The sequence below is a fragment of the Lacerta agilis genome, chromosome 1 (assembly GCF_009819535.1).
Source record: "Lacerta agilis isolate rLacAgi1 chromosome 1, rLacAgi1.pri, whole genome shotgun sequence".
NCBI lineage: Eukaryota > Metazoa > Chordata > Lepidosauria > Squamata > Lacertidae > Lacerta > Lacerta agilis.
The window spans coordinates 108,605,754-108,621,750 of record NC_046312.1 but is presented as its reverse complement, the minus strand read 5'-3'; the positions used below and the strand labels follow the sequence as shown (position 1 = coordinate 108,621,750).

Below are 15,997 nucleotides of genomic sequence, written 5' to 3'. Positions count from 1 at the left end.
GTTTTCCCAGTAGTAATGTACGGAAGTGAGAGCTGGACCATCAAGAAGGCTGATCGCCGAAGAATTGATGCTTTTGAATTATGGTGCTGGAGGAGACTCTTGAGAGTCCCATGGACTGCAAGATCAAACCTATCCATTCTCAAAGAAATCAGCCCTGAGTGCTCACTAGAAGGACAGATCCTGAAGTTGAGGCTCCAGTACTTTGGCCACCTCATGAGAAGAGAAGACTCCCTGATGTTGGGAAAGATCAAGGAGAAGGGGACGACAGAGGATGAGATGGTTGGGCAGTGTTCTCGAAGCTACCGGTACTAACATGAGTTTGGCCAAACTGCGAGAGGCAGTGAAGGATAGGCGTGCCTGGCGTGCTCTGGTCCATGGGGTCACGAAGAGTCGGACACGACTGAACGACTGAACAACAACAATAACACAAGCGAGGGACAGAGGAAAAGAAACGGCGCAACGAACGTTACAGCAAGTTGACCACCGCAGACTAACAGCCTCTGAGGAACTTGTGAGAGGCACTCCGAGCCTTTCCCCCTCCCCTTTACCCGGCGAAACCGAACCCTCAACGGAAACCTAAGCCCCGCCCCCGTAACGCAAGCGCACGCCGCGGGGGGGGGTTCTCTGACGGGTGGGGCTTAACTAAGCTCCGCCCTTTGCCTTGTCGTGTCAGGGTTTCGCAATGCACTGTGGGAGCGAGGCGATGAGCGACGAGAGCGGCGGCGGGCCGGGGAGGGAAAGGCCCTTGCGCGCGTGCGCGCTCTCTCGTCACGTTCGGCTTTTTCCTCCTCTCTTCCCGTTCCCATAATGCTCTGCCGCTTCCGTCACTGACGGCTTGTCGCAAACGCGAAGCCCTCGTTCGGCCGGTGGTGGTTTCCATCAGTCTCCCCTCACAGCTTGCCCGCCGCCACCTCTTCACCCAGCCGAAGCACCCCTCCGCTTGGCGGTTAAGCAAAGGCGTGGGGGGGGGGTCCGCTTTTGCTTCTGGGCCTCGGCGGCGTCTTCTTCCCTTCCCTTCCCCCCCACCCATTCTCTTCCCTCCTCTTCCTCCTCCCCCCCCTTCCGAAATGCCCCCCAAAAAACAGGCACCGGCAGCAGCGGGGGCGGGTAACAAAAAGGCAGATCAGAAAAAGAAGGAGAAGATCATCGAGGTGAGACAATTTAGGCCCAATTATCACGCGGGGTGGGAGAGGGTCAAGCTCTGTTTTGGGGCTGTACCTCTAAGGACTGCAGGGAAAGCTTTTTAACAACGTGGCCTCCAGACCTACCCAATGTGTACCTTGCATGTAGAAAGCTAACATTTTAGGGAGGGGAAAGTTTCAGCTCCTGTCATTTATCCCAGACGTGTTCTGGGGTGGTGGGTGTTTTCATCTAGAGAACCAATAAACCAGGAGATCACTCCCCCCGCCCCACTTGTATTGTGATTTTGTGCGATCCAGACACAGAAGTAGGCAACTTTAAGCAGGGTAATGAAGATGCCACCTCTCTGTAATTACCTGCTTCACTTCCCTTGGCTGGACTTGGCACCCAGTACAGGTTTCAGAGGCTACACTGATTCTAGTCCTGAGCCGAGTCCAAGATCCTCAGGTGGCATCATAAACTAGTATTGCCATTCCTGTTTATGTGCTCTCTGCTCCTATTAATTATTACATGGCTTTAAAGCAGGGCTGGGGAACATGTGGCCTTCCAGATGTTGATGTATTATCACTCCCATCATCCCTGACCTTTGGCCAGATTGGCTTGGGCTGATGGGAATTGGGAGTCCCAACAGAATCAGGAAGGCCCACAGCTTAGTCACCTGTTTTAAAGAAGCTATAGGTACTGGATATCTTTTAAACAATGCCAACTTTGGAGTAATGCACAGGACTATATGCCTCATATTTTTCTATCAGTATTATTTTTCAGAGGGCATATTTCAGTATTATTTTGAAAGTGGCATGGTAATAAATAAAAAGGCTGAGCCCAGGCATTTGTTTCCAATGCCTGAACTTAACTTCCTTCTATAGTCAGGTCATTGATTCATCTAGTCTGGTATTGTTTACATTGGTTGGCAGCTGCACTTTTAATGAGGTCTTTCCTAGCCCTACATATTTGCCAGGGATTGAACTTGGACCCTTTCTCATGCAAGTCATACAAAGCATGTACTCTGTACACTGAACTATGGTGGTAAAATTCCTACACATCATTATTATGTGAAAGGCTTCCAGATTCCTGATCAAAGGGTCATGTTTTCAGGTGGATAATCCCTCCAGCATCTCTTCAAAAAAGTAAAGTACTAAAAGGTACAAAACGATTTGTAATGGTGAGATTAAAAGAGCTGTGTACATTTCGGAGTAAGACCCACACAATTTTGTCTGGTTTATTCCTGAGTGATCATGTTTAAACTATCTGAGTCATTGAACACCCTGTTGGGTTTCTACTTCTGAGTGAATATGCATTTGTATGGAATTGTAATGCTAATAACCATATGGTGGTACCCCTTGGTAGGATTCTAAACCAGATGAAATATTGAAGTGAGACTGATAGATGGATTTTGAACCAAAACAAAAATATAATATTTTCCTTGATATTATTAATATAATAATATGATAAAATAAGTGTTCTTTAGACTTTAACCCTGACATTAAAATAATTTAACCAGTACACATGACACACCATATTAAGTTATGACAGTGTTAAAAGTGAAAGGTGAATTGCTATGTTACTTTGCATACATAAGATCCACATGATGTACATCTTTTAAAACTTTTAGATGAAAAGTGTTGGTTCTTTTAACAATTTCAGTTCAAAAAAACTTTCTTTTTTGAATGAATAGGTATTCCTGTTTAGCAGTTCTATATTTCTTAGTGAACAGATATGAATTCAAAGAGAAAAGGCCATATATGTTATATGGGGCAAAATTAATATTGCAGAAAATTTGAAATTATAATTATAAATGTACTGCTATTACAGTAGCAATTGGGACCATGTTACATACACAATATTGTGCCCAAATCAGTTGTATGTTGTTATCAGTAACGTCCTCTGCATGCAGAATATTTTCCTTCCATTTTAATTGGTCATCTAAACATGGTTATTGTAATTCTAAATTGTACTTTGTTCTAATCCATGAACTCAGAAACCTTTAAGTTCTTTTAAAAAGAATTATCACAGTCCTGTAGTTACTAAAATTTTCTTGATAACTGGGGAGGCTCACCCTCCTTTATTTGCATGGCTCTATTGAATCATCAGATTTTATCACTGAAGAGATATTAGATACACATTGCAAGACATGCATATGATTTAAACTGACATGTAAAGAGCTTTCATAGGAGATTTATACTAGAATTGGTGTTTTTTGTCACTAGATAGCAGTTAAAATGTATTTTCTAACAGAGTTAAAAGTAAAAAGTTTTTATTTAGAGTTTTAAGTGTTTGACTAAACAGATGTGCACTAAAAGTGAATGAGTGTTAAACTACATTTTCTACACATTGAAAAGTCATGCTACCTAATAACATTCCTACAAACCTTTGAAATTAGGACAAAACCTTTGGCTTAAAGAATAAGAAAGGAGCAAAACAGCAAAAGTTTATCAAGGCTGTGACCCATCAAGTTAAGTTCGGTCAGCAAAACCCACGGCAGGTAAGTAAATGTTTACTTGGCTTCACTGTTCTCTCTTTGCGCTTGTTATAATGTGATTGCTTTTTCTATTATGTTGCATCTTAAGAGTGTGGAGTGGGACAATTAAGTTAGGTCCTTCTTTATTGGATAGATTTGTGTTATCGGGCAGCCATTATGCTTATGGGTGTATTGTGAGGTTAGGCCATACTCACAGCAGAAAAAGAGGTGACGGGCTATAGATAGCTCTTGGGCTACATGGAGCAGTTTGAAATATATTAATGTGTCTTTTAAAAATTATTATTATTATGTTTATTTATATCGTCTTTTTCCCAGACTGGGACTCATTGTGGTTTACAGATGAAATAGAAAAAGCGAAAAACAAAGAATAATAATTGAAAAGTAATTAAATACTTATACAATTAATATATAATATGTATACGAATATAGATAATGACAACAATAAAATGTCAAAATATGGTTAAAAATGAAAGAAAATGCTTTCAAACTCCTCACAGCTGCACCAGAGAGGAGAAGGAAGCACACAAGCCCAGGTTATGCACAGGCTCGTTCCGCTTATAATGTCTGGTAAAAGGTCATTATTTATTATGTTTTATGGATACAGTGGTACCCCGCTAGACGAATGCTTCGCTAGACGAAAAACTCGCTAGACGAAAGCATTCGTCTAGCGGGAGGCTGCCCCGCTAGACGAAAAAGTCTATGGGGTTGCCTCGCAAGACGAAAAAATTTCGTCTTTTTTTTTTTTCGTTTTGCGGAGCGCGGCTCCCATTGCCGCTCCGCAAGACGAAAACCCCGCTAGACGAAAATTTTCGCGGGACGAATTATTTTCGTCTAGCGGGGCACCACTGTATTGTATCATGCACTTTGTCTTAAGAGTTGTATGCACTTATGCACTCCCGGTCGTCTTTTAAATAAATACCTGTTCTGTGTGTTCTTTTAGGCTGGTCAAGCAGAAGGTGACAAGAAACTAAAAAAAGATGATAAGAAGAAAGAATTACAGGAGCTGAATGAGCTTTTCAAACCTGTGGTTGCTGCACAGAAAATCAGTAAAGGCAAGCTTTCTTTGGATGACTTCCATTTTCTCAGTGCACCTCAGATTTATGTATTACTTGATCTGGAAAGGTACTAAATAATCAGCATATGTTGCAGGTGCCGATCCAAAATCAGTAGTATGTGCTTTCTTCAAGCAAGGGCAGTGCACAAAAGGAGACAAGTGCAAATTTTCTCATGACTTGACTTTGGAGAGAAAGTGTGAAAAGAGAAGTGTTTACATTGATGCCAGAGATGAAGATCTTGAAAAGGGTAGGTTACTTCTTGAAAATTGCAGACAATTTGTTTTTCTGTTGTGGTTTTTAGAACAAATCATTCAGTTTTTATACATACTTATGTAAACGACAAATTGCCTGCATTTCTACAGATTCACTGTCGTCTGTGCTTTCAATTTTTATAAGCATTTAAACCAGGGTTAAAATTGGTTAAAATGAAGAAATGGAGCTTTTTGATCTGGGATGGTGACTCTCCAGCCCATGAGCCAATCTTGTCCTGCCATGGGGTCCATCTTGGCCAGATAGGCCATTTTCCCCATATCATCACCACAATGGGCAGGGTTCAAGGGAATTCTCCCGCAGGTAACCAGAGCTTTCAAATGGCACCTTTTCTGCCCTCATCAGTTGATGGGGGGGGGGAGAACGAAGCATTTTGAAAGCATCGCCTGCATGTGGGATTTTTTTCCCCTTTGCAAACAGCAAATAGGCTTTAAAACAATGCTATACTGGTTTTGAAGTCTCGAGCGGTTGGGACTTAAAAGTGCAGCATCAACTGGCATAGTGATGTCATAACAGCTGCATTCACCTGTCACATTTGGCCCACCAGGATGTGAGGAGACAATGTTCCCTGCCCTTGTCCTAGATAATGTTATCTCTGGGCACTGTCTCATGCTTTTACTCTGGGAGAATGAATGTAAAATAAGAGAGTTGCAGATTGATCAGTGGCTATATTTACAAGCATAGTACTTAGGAAAAGACTCCTGTGAACATGCTTCAGCATCATTCAGACGCAATGCCAAATTATGGTTTGGTGTTACATGAACAAACCTGTGCAAACTTTGGGCTCCTGCACCCAACCCCTTCCTCTGGTGTGGCTAAGAGGAGCAGTTTAGAAGTTTTTCTTCCAAACTTGTAAGTTTGGACTTACTAGTTAGTTGGTTTTGATACCTGAACCCGGTTTTCTAAGGTAATTATTTTGATCTTTCCTTGAATTCATTCATTACTCTTGTTACTTCATCCAAATATTTTTCTGTTTGTCTTCATCTTAGTCCTGCCTCCCTTTGCACTTTTGATTCCTTCTGGCTTACATCTTTTTATATGCCTCTTACAGTATAAACACAAAGGTAGAATTGAAATATTTATATAGGAGAGCTTTGCTGGTGGTGTTGGACAAGCTTTGTCCCCTGCTTCCCTTGTATAATGAAATGTTTTGCTGCTATATGTAGACACAATGGATAACTGGGATGAAAAGAAACTGGAGGAGGTAGTGAACAAGAAGCATGGTGAAGCTGAAAAGAAGAAACCCAAAACCCAAATAGTATGTCTGTCTTGTTTTGTATTGGAATACCTAGTTTAAATCTTATGTATTACAGATCTCATTTGTAGCAGAAAAAAACAGTTTATAAAATGACAGGATATTCTTATTGTGTGACTAGTGGCTGAAAATAAGCTGTGATGCAAGTAAGCTGAATTGTTTAAAAAATACTATGGCAACAGCTTGAACTTTTAACGACAAAATAGCTCAGGGACCATCTGGTGACATTATATGATAATGCCATGGTACAATAAACAATACTAAATAGAATGAGAAATAGCTCAGAGATGTAATTACTTTATGTAGTTATTAGTACAATATAGGTAAAATCCAGTCCATAATAATTACAAGTTTTGAAACTATACTAGTGTTGATCAAAACCTTATGTGTGATAATTAGTTGCATCAGCAAATGGAGACTGTGAAAGTCCAGTTTTATAACCCATTACTATTAAATTTGAGTTATAAGGTGTAATTGCTGTTCACTGTATAGTACAATGACATATAGATGGTGTCACAAAATTATTTCATAGACTGTAATCTCAAACTTGATTTTATTTAAAAGTAGATATTAACCGTAACCTGAAAATCAAAGAACAATGATTGAAACATGATACTACTTTCCTAGGTAAAAATTGTTCCACGGAGGTCTTATTCTTCCAAATCAAGATAAATGTATACTTTTTTGAAGTGTTGACTAAAGGTAACCTTTAAACCAGAGAGCTAGCTCAGATGTACACAAGTTGTTGCATACACTCATTGGGGATTTTACCCTTTGTTGAAATAATGGGCTTCCTATGTCATTTCACCAATTCTTTTTAACTCCTTGAGTTTTTGAAAATGTTTGTCATACAGCCAGAGTGGTAAGGAATGCTGCTCTATACAGCTGAATGTACAGACTCCTTAGGGTTTTTTTTCTGAATTTGCTGCCAAAGTCGAGAGAACTTAACATTTCTCTGTATTGTGCCAGATTCTGCTATGTAACCACTGCATTCAGTCATGATTGATTTATAAATGTCATACATTTAGGGGTTTGGAAGAAATTCAGTGTTGCGCTAGGGTAATAGTTCCATCAGGGCAAGCATTTCAGTTTGCCAGACAGAATGATTCCCCTCTCCTTCCCTTACATGCTGTTGCAGGGGTTCTCTCAGTCCCAGTTTCTGGGGATGCAGTAGGGAGGGGGGATGTTTGTGCCCCATTGCATAAGTAGGTTGTTACACAAAATTTCCACTTATAGGACTCATTGGTTGAATCTCGCTCACTGCATCTGATAACTTTAAAAATAGGTACAGTTGCTGTGTGGATGTAAATTTAATGATCATACTATGGTAACTTCATCCAGTATGTAGTGCAGCATTTCCCAAACCTGGGTCTCCAGCCGTTTCTGGACTACAGCTCCCATTATCCCAAGCTAGCAGGACCAGTGGTTTGGCATAAACACCAGCAAATGTTTGCTTCTAATCTGGGTTTGGTGAACAGAGCCTAAGATTCATTCTGCCTATTGTGTCTATAAAATGAGGACAATGTGTGATAATAAATGTTCCATACAGGTCTGCAAGTATTTCCTCGATGCTATTGAAAACAATAAATATGGATGGTTTTGGGTCTGTCCTGGTGGAGGAGACAACTGTATGTACCGCCATGCGCTCCCTCCTGGCTTCGTACTCAAGAAGGACAAGAAAAAAGAAGAAAAGGAAGAAGAAATTTCTTTAGAAGATCTAATAGAAAAAGAGGTAATGTTGTAGTCATTTTCTCTATAAAAATACAGTAGTTTGTCACTTTGATGTTGTGAGGTTATTTTAGCAATGAGGAGTCTTTAGTTAACTGGATTTTTGTATACCTGAGCCTTAATATGGACACTTTAATTTTTTTAAAGGCTTATTTCAGTAAAATTTAGCAATTTCTGTCTATTGGAGTAGATTTATTGGATTACAGCAGATATTTTGTAATACTCTAGTTAGGTTTTTTTTAAAAAAAATCAATTTCTGCAACATCAGGAATCAAATGAAGTACTGAATTCTTGCCTCCAAGGCACAGCTATGTTTACTTTTTTAAAAATGTGTTCATATATTCAAACTGAATACAGTGTAGCACTTAATGTTAAATATCTGATTACTAATGAATGTGGCTTGTCATGTACTTGGAAAATGTTTACTCAGATAAGAACATTTATGGGTATTAGTGCATCATCTAGTCTTTTTGACATTAGGTAATTCTTTATTCTGACTGTATTTCATGTTTACTAGTTCCTTGTAGGCTTGGAGGAAACTGAGAACAATAATGGAGACTGTTGTTGAGATTCATAGAACAAAAGCTTCTGCCGAAGGACTGTATTTAATTGCTTTAAGGCTTTTTCTTAATGTACTGGAGGGGAAAAAATTGAGTCTTCTAAAAGCATGCTCAGTTAATAATGTTTTGTCTTACAGCGTGCAGCCTTAGGAGCAAATGTTACTAAAATTACTTTAGAGTCTTTTCTGGCATGGAAGAAAAGGAAAAGACAAGAAAAAATTAATAAGGCTGAGCAAGATATGGAAAGAAGGAAAGCAGACTTTAAGGCTGGCAAAGCACTGGTGGTAAGTTCTGTGTAGCCTGATCTATAACATTAAAGTAATGTAATGACACACAGGCAAACATTTTTCAGTGAAGCGAAATGTTCCGAACTCTCAAATGTATATTACTGTTTCATATTGTGCTCTTTCTCTGTGGCTAGATCAGTGGGCGTGAAGTGTTCGAGTTCCGGCCAGAGCTGGTCGATGCAGATGATGAAGAAGCAGATGACACCCGTTATATTCAAGGAACGGGTGAAGATGAGGTAAAGGAGATCCAAGAGTATTGTATGCAATCTCAAGACAACCAAAGAATAACCTTATTTCCATGGTTGAGGGACTTCAAGTTACCGGTACATAGTGAACTGTAGCATTAGTAGTGACCACTATGTACCAGATGCCTTTTGATCACAGCATGATCTACTGTGGGTCAGCTGCACGGAATGCAGTGGGACTTAAAGCCTACGGTGATTCTGCTGTAAGTAAAATTAAAATAACTTTTTCTCCCCTTTCAGGTCGATGAACAGGTGGATGTAAATGATGTGGACTTGAACCTGTATGTTCCAAAAGCCGTAGATGAGACTGGAATTACAGTAGCAAGTCTGGAACGATTTAGCACATATACTTCGGCTGAAAAGGATGGTAAGATTTGTGTGTTCTGTGTTCTTAAGATCTGCAGTAGTATTTAAATTTTGAAAGTTACAGGTGGGTAGCCGTGTTGGTCTGCCATAGTCGAAACAAAATAGAAAATTCTTTCCAGTAGCACCTTATAGACCAACTGAGTTTGTTCTTGGTATGAGCTTTTGTGTGCATGCACACTTCTTCAGATACACTGAAACAGAAGTCACCAGATCCTTAAATATAGTGAAGTGTGCATGCACACGAAAGCTCATACCAAGAACAAACTCAGTTGGTCTATAAGGTGCTACTGGAAAGAATTTTCTATTTTGTTTAAATTTTGAAAGGTTATTGATATATTCAGGATTGTAATTGATATATTCAGGATTGTAGTCAGTGAAGCTGTCATATTTATGCAAGAACTTGCCCTTGTGCATTGGAACTGCCTTTCCATTCCTCCTCCACACTCGCTCTGATCCTTTCTAAGGGTTCCCCCAACTCACCAGAGCAGATTTGGGGGCAGAGGGAATTCCACTGTTAAAGTGGAAGTCCTTGGCACAAATGGAATTCCGTTATTAGATTCAACCTTTAATGCATGGGTGTAGGCAGGGGAGACAGCTGCCCCCTAAATGGAGTAAATCAATAAAAAATACTTAATTAACTGAAGGTCTGCCCCCTCCAACATAAATCCTGGCTATGCCATGCTTTAATGTTTCGTGCCCAGTGTGTGATTCCTCCTATGTTTTTAATTTATCCTTGCAGTTTGTATACGGAATAGATTGCAAAACATTAACTTGGGTAGGTGGTTATCCCTTTTAAAAAGTTACTTATGTATCTTTCCTGTACACAGACATGTGTAATGATATATAGCATTGTATCCATTATGAGCCATCCATTTCTGTGACGTTTACTTCAAAATAAGGGTGGTTTGATCACTCTGGGAAGTATCTAACAAAGTAGTTCAATTAGCACACAAACTACCAGCTATGGAGTGGAATTTCTCCTCCCTCTCCCGTCCCCACAGACTTCCTAAATCTGTTTTGGGGTTTCCCCCAACCCTTGAGCACATTTAGGGAGGGCACGTGAGGAGAGGGAAGAAATGTTTGATTGCACAAATGGAATTCCTAGTGCTAATAGAGTTCCTTCATTGGAATCCAATATATATTTTTCAGATACATCAGCCTCACTTTCTAGAGTTGTGTAGCCAATTTTCTTAGCCTGCTTAACATCAGCAGGAAAAATAGGTTGGTGTGTTTAAATGGTACATGGTACAAATTGTTTTCACTTTCAGATAACAAGTTGAGTGAAGCTTCTGGAGGTGGACTGGAGAATGGAGAACAAAGTGATTTGGAAGCTGACAGCGACATGGAGGGCACCCAGGAAAATGGAGTAATTGATGCAGTCCCAGTTGATGAAAATCTTTTTACTGGCGAGGATTTGGAAGAACTAGAAGAAGAACTAAACACACTTGATTTAGAGGAGTGAACAAGCAGCATCACACATGACTTTAAATCTACTTGACAACGTTAATACTATCTCCATTCTTATGTGGAGTACTCTTGGTTCCTCACATGATTCTGGAAAAAAAAACATTAAACAGAAATATCTTTCCCCCCAATTTTTTCCTGATTCAGTCTTAACCAGCTTAATAAACTTCCCAGATAGTACACTGAGAAAGAACTCTCTTAATGTACAATGACGTAATGAAATCCCCGCCAAAAGTAGGAAGTCGATCACTACTTTTCCAGGATGTGTGAAGGGGAGTGTTGCTACCAAGTCCAGGAGGAGGTCAAGAAATCCTTCAGTAGAACTGCATTTGAAATAAGTATTTTGAGTGATTAAGTTTGTGCTACAATACTGTAAGTCGAAGTGATAACTGGTTGAAATGGCTTTGTTCTTAAAAGTGCTGGAATTGCTTTTGATTATTTGACCAAACAGATACCTAAAGTAGAGATTCATAAAATCACACAAGTATGGGCCCTGCTTCTAAATTTTAAAGTTAATCCACCAAGGTGTAAATAAAGACTATCTGGTTAAAAAAAAACACCATGTTGGTTCTACATTAGTGTACCGGTATATGCATGTTTTGCAAATATGCAGTAGACCTAAACAACAGCACTTCTGCAAGTATGATTAATTGCAGCTTAAAAGTGTAATTTATAGATTGCCTCTGTGTGTGAAAAGGCTTATTCTTCTGCCTGCTGAAAAATCCCAGTATATGCAAAATGTACTTGCCATGACTTCATCATTCTTTCTGGTATTCAGGCATATCCATTTGTATGTAGTGTAAATTTTGTGAGATTTGGGAATTAGTAGTACTGGAATTCTGCTTTAAGCAATCAAAGCAGGAGATTCCTACATTCTTTAGACTACAGAGGCAGATGGATTAAAATTTAGCTGTAATGTTGAAAAGACAAATACCATATTACAGTGGTATTTTTAAAAAATGTGTTAGCCCAGGTAGTTCAACATTAAATACAGCAACTTGCTTTGCATTTTTTGTAGCAAAGTTTAGAAGTTTTTCTGGCAGAATAGCTTGCAAACCAGTGATGTGGAGAGAACTTTCAGATAAATGTTACATTTCATGTGGCACAGACCTCTGGCTTAGAATGTGAACATAGCCTCGTTCATTTCAAAAGTGTTTTTGTCCCATATTTTAGTAAGAATGGGATATGTTGCTATATGACACAAGTACGAAAATCTAGAAATTCTAGATAGATTTTTTTTAAATGGAAAATTACTTGGAAGGGATATTGTGAACACTGGAAACTGAAAATACCTTGACTAATCTGTCCATCTGGAGAGAGGTAATGCTTCATCCAGTACTGGGGGGGGGGGAGTTAAAACATAATGCTAAATAAGATAATGCTGAATAAAGATTTGTAGAATTGAATGTTAATGGACTAGCCATCAAAGTTCATAGAACCTTTCCAGCCTGTGGCTGGATTAAAATAGAAATACTTGGATCAGCCTATACCTAAGTGGGATCTGTAGGGTTGCTTAAATATTTTATGTGTACTTTATTTTTCACCGTCTCCTTCGTTGATCACTTTTTTTTCATGCAGACCTCTTATTGAGTTGAGATTCATTTGAATCACAGCGTCTTGCTTATCTGCCTTAATTTTTCCAGAACCAAGTAGAATTGTGGGCTTCTGTTTATCATACATCCTGCTTTTTATTTTAAAAAAGCACTTGAATTATTTTTTTTAGCACTGCAGTAAGCTTGTTTTCAAGGAAAATGAAGAGTAAATGTTGTTGAGCATCTTGATGTTATTCTCTCTCTTTCAGAAGTTTGGAAAACTTTCCTCTCTAAAATGTAGACTGAAGATTAAACAGCAGACCCAGCCATTTTTAGTTGTGGCTCATGTGACCTGCTTATTTTTGAATTAGTAATTCTTACATTATTACTATGCCAAACAAACCTTAATAAGACACAAATGACTTATTAGATTCCTCTATCCTAAAAGTGGGTTAGCCTTTTGAATTGTGGATGATTGTGTTTATACTTGTGCTATTACTTTCCAAAACACATTGAATAACTTTGTATTCTAGTTCAGTTATAGTGAAGGAAAAGACAAGATCATGTTGAGATTGAATCCTCTGTTTAATTGCAGTGTGCAGTGAACCACATGGAGAAAACACATCTAGATCATATAACATGGGAATTATTATAAATCAATGGCTCTGCAGCTTTAAATTTTCTCATGTGCCGTGTGTTATGAAATGTTCTCTTCCAGAACTATAAAATGTTTCCTGACTAAATATTCATTTCAGCCATATTCCTGCATTTGGCAGTGTTTTGTAAAATTATAAATAGCCTTGGTTGAAAGATGACTCCCCCAAAATTTCTTACTAAGTAATATGGTACAAGACATACTAAACTGGGGGAAGTCTCACTAAATTTTAGAGTGCTTGAAATTTCTACAAGTAGTTTAGCAAAATAGTGGCTTTCAAATTTTCATGAAGCTTGCTAGATTTTGTGTTCCCCCTACTTCAACTGAGGCTGACCTTAAGGGTGTTCCCACTGTTGTAAACTTAATTTCCACTAATGATATTTTCATTAAGGGATCCCTGAGAAGCTTCCTAGGTACTCCAGGATTCCCTGAAATATAGTTAGGAAACCACTGCAATAGTCATCTGTTCATATGCGTCCAAAACTGTAGGGATGGGAGATCCCAAACTTAATCTAGTCAGGTGGTATGGTGTTGTATATCTTTCTAGTCATGTTACAGTCATGACTTTGCTTTATGGCCCTTATCTTTGTGTTTGGTTGTTTTCTAGAGATTAATGAATTTTTAACCGTGCCTAGAAATGTTTTGTCCCAAGTGGATAATTGGGAGCTCTAGTCTGATAGTTCACAAATGGTAGGATGGGATCCCCTTCAGGTTTGAAATGAACGAAGAGTGGGTGTAAAGACCTTTAGACGCAGCATGTCTTACCCACCGCCCAAAGTCCTGGATAGTCTGCAGTGGACATAGCTGTGCTTACACAATTTTTGTAGGCCTGGGAAGAGGAAACTGACTCTCCAGTTGCTCCCATCATCCTTGACCATTGACCAAGCTGCCTGAGGCTGCTGGGAGTTGGAATCTGGGGGAACCACAGGTTCCTCACCCTTAGATACGCATGGAGGAGATGATTGACACTTGGGGAGTGGGGGCAGAAGATGTAAACTTGGAAAGGGAGCTGAGCTGGAAAAGTTTGAAAAATTCTGCCTTAGTTTGTTACAAAGGGGCAAGAGAACCTTACAGATGTTGGTCATCTGTATGAGATCTGTAAAGGAACAGCACTTGGCCTACATTTTTCACTAGAAAAGGTGAGTGAAATGTCCTCTTTTTGTACATAATGTGTGATGTAGAAATCATTATTTACATCCTGCCTAGCATATTTACTCTTGAATGTGTGTATGTATATTGGGTGGGGTGATCCACCAGTGATCACGATCGGGGAGGCGGCTAGTAAACCAATTCCTATCGTTCAGCACTGAAATCAGTGCATATTTTGCCTGGCAAGTAAACCTGCTTATGTGGGTTTAAAAAATGGAAATTGTGATTTTGTAGTCCTCTGTAGTTACGGCAAGGTCTGAATGCAGTGTAGCCCCCTTTGTTGTGTGGTCTTCCAAGCTCACATACTCGTAATAAGGGAGATGCAAAGAAGATAATTTCACTAGTGAGGGTACTACTCAAATACAGAGCACAACTTAAAACACTTGGTGTCCTAGAATAAGCATTGCCTAGCTACTGTGCAGATCTAGTACATCAGCAAATGGATGCCTTTTGTGACAAGAAAACCAGCTGTTACCTATATTTAAAACCCTGTTTAAGTGCTCCCATAATGTTTTTTTCCCCAGTTAACTGGTGGGCATTGCTGGCAGGTGGTGATGTATATTAAATTAGTTGACATGGAAATAAGCGAGCCCACAAAATTGCCATTTCACCATCTTCTCAAATTTTCACAGCCCTCTAGTGGCTATGGTGGCTCATTTACCAGAAAGTAACATATTTAACAATGACTCTGGAAGTATATACTTGATTCTGACCAAACTAGGCTCTTTTGGTATATTTTGTAACCTACAATAAATTAAGCCAAAGATATTTGGGAAACAAGTCACAAACCCTATGTACCGTATTGGCCCAAATAAAAGCCGCACCCAAATATAAGCCACACTTTTAAAATTCAAGGTGGGGGAAAGACAATACCTGAATATAAGCTGCTTCCTTAAAAGTCCACAGGCACTCACACTCGTTCCGTTTCACCATATGTCTGTTTCAGCAGCAATAACGTAAAAGCGAATTTTTGTAAGGTCACGAATTTAAGCCACACTTTTAACTTTTCACAGTCAGAATTGGGTAAAAAAAGTGAGGCTTATATTCAGGCCAATAGGGTATATACTGCATATGCAGAGCCAAGATATGTGCAGGAACACCTTCACCCCATAAGCAGCACACACAGTTCCCAGTTAGGAAGGGAGATGCATCCAAACTCCAATTATGTTGTTGGTCTCACTTTAATAACCACCTCACCAGGTTTGCATACCCTGTTCTGTTATAAATGCTTTCTTTAGTTTAATTATTACCTGCTGGCATCCAAGAAATGAACTGTTTCCTGTGTTTGTTGCTTCTGCCTCGAATGCTGTGAACTATTAATGAAATGCTGGAGAGAGTGATGTTGAATGCTCATAGACTCGTAGATTTCCTCCTCTGCTCTCAATTCATGTTATGTTATTATCAGAGTGGAAAGTACCCACGGCACCAGTCAGATGCTTCTTTGCCATCCCTGCTCCTTAAAGGGAAAATAACCCTGTGAGCCTATACTGTATAGTTTTACCAAAAAGGAGTTTGAAGCTTCATGTACACAGGAGATTTAAGTCTGGATTCTTGTGCATTTGTTTTACCCCATGCAGTCAAAGTGCTAACAGTTTTATTGCTGCGCCATCCTTTTAAGGCTCTACCATATTATCAACTATTATATTGTTGTAACCTGCCCCAGGACTCCAATGATGAAGAGTGAGTAAGCAATCTTATAAATAAGTAACTTTCGTCTGAGCGTAACCCAGTGCACCTTTGAATTGTAGGCTGTATGTTTTCTTGAAGGCACACACACACACACACACACACACAGAGAGAGAGAGAGAGAGA

At 39.4% G+C, this 15,997-nt stretch overlaps 1 protein-coding gene across 1 annotated transcript; it reads left to right on the top strand.

Moving 5' to 3' along the window:
* Window positions 1-1,016: 1,016 nt before the first annotated feature.
* ZC3H15 (zinc finger CCCH-type containing 15) lies at window positions 1,017-12,710 on the top strand. The gene is made up of 10 exons (XM_033166780.1): window positions 1,017-1,151; window positions 3,521-3,622; window positions 4,560-4,671; window positions 4,769-4,921; window positions 6,111-6,202; window positions 7,749-7,931; window positions 8,625-8,771; window positions 8,909-9,010; window positions 9,260-9,386; window positions 10,654-12,710. Exons 1-10 carry the CDS (start codon window positions 1,068-1,070, stop codon window positions 10,845-10,847), a joined length of 1,296 nt encoding a protein of 431 aa, XP_033022671.1. The 5' UTR covers window positions 1,017-1,067; the 3' UTR covers window positions 10,848-12,710.
* Window positions 12,711-15,997: the final 3,287 nt, after the last annotated feature.

Bases quoted from the DNA above. Each gene is read 5' to 3' on its own strand.
- ZC3H15 (XM_033166780.1), top strand. From the start codon at position 1,068: ATGCCCCCCAAAAAACAGGCACCGGCAGCAGCGGGGGCGGGTAACAAA. The intron at 3,623-4,559 runs GTAAGTAAATGT...GTGTTCTTTTAG, and splicing joins GTCAGCAAAACCCACGGCAG to GCTGGTCAAGCAGAAGGTGA. The intron at 9,387-10,653 runs GTAAGATTTGTG...TTTCACTTTCAG, and splicing joins TACTTCGGCTGAAAAGGATG to ATAACAAGTTGAGTGAAGCT.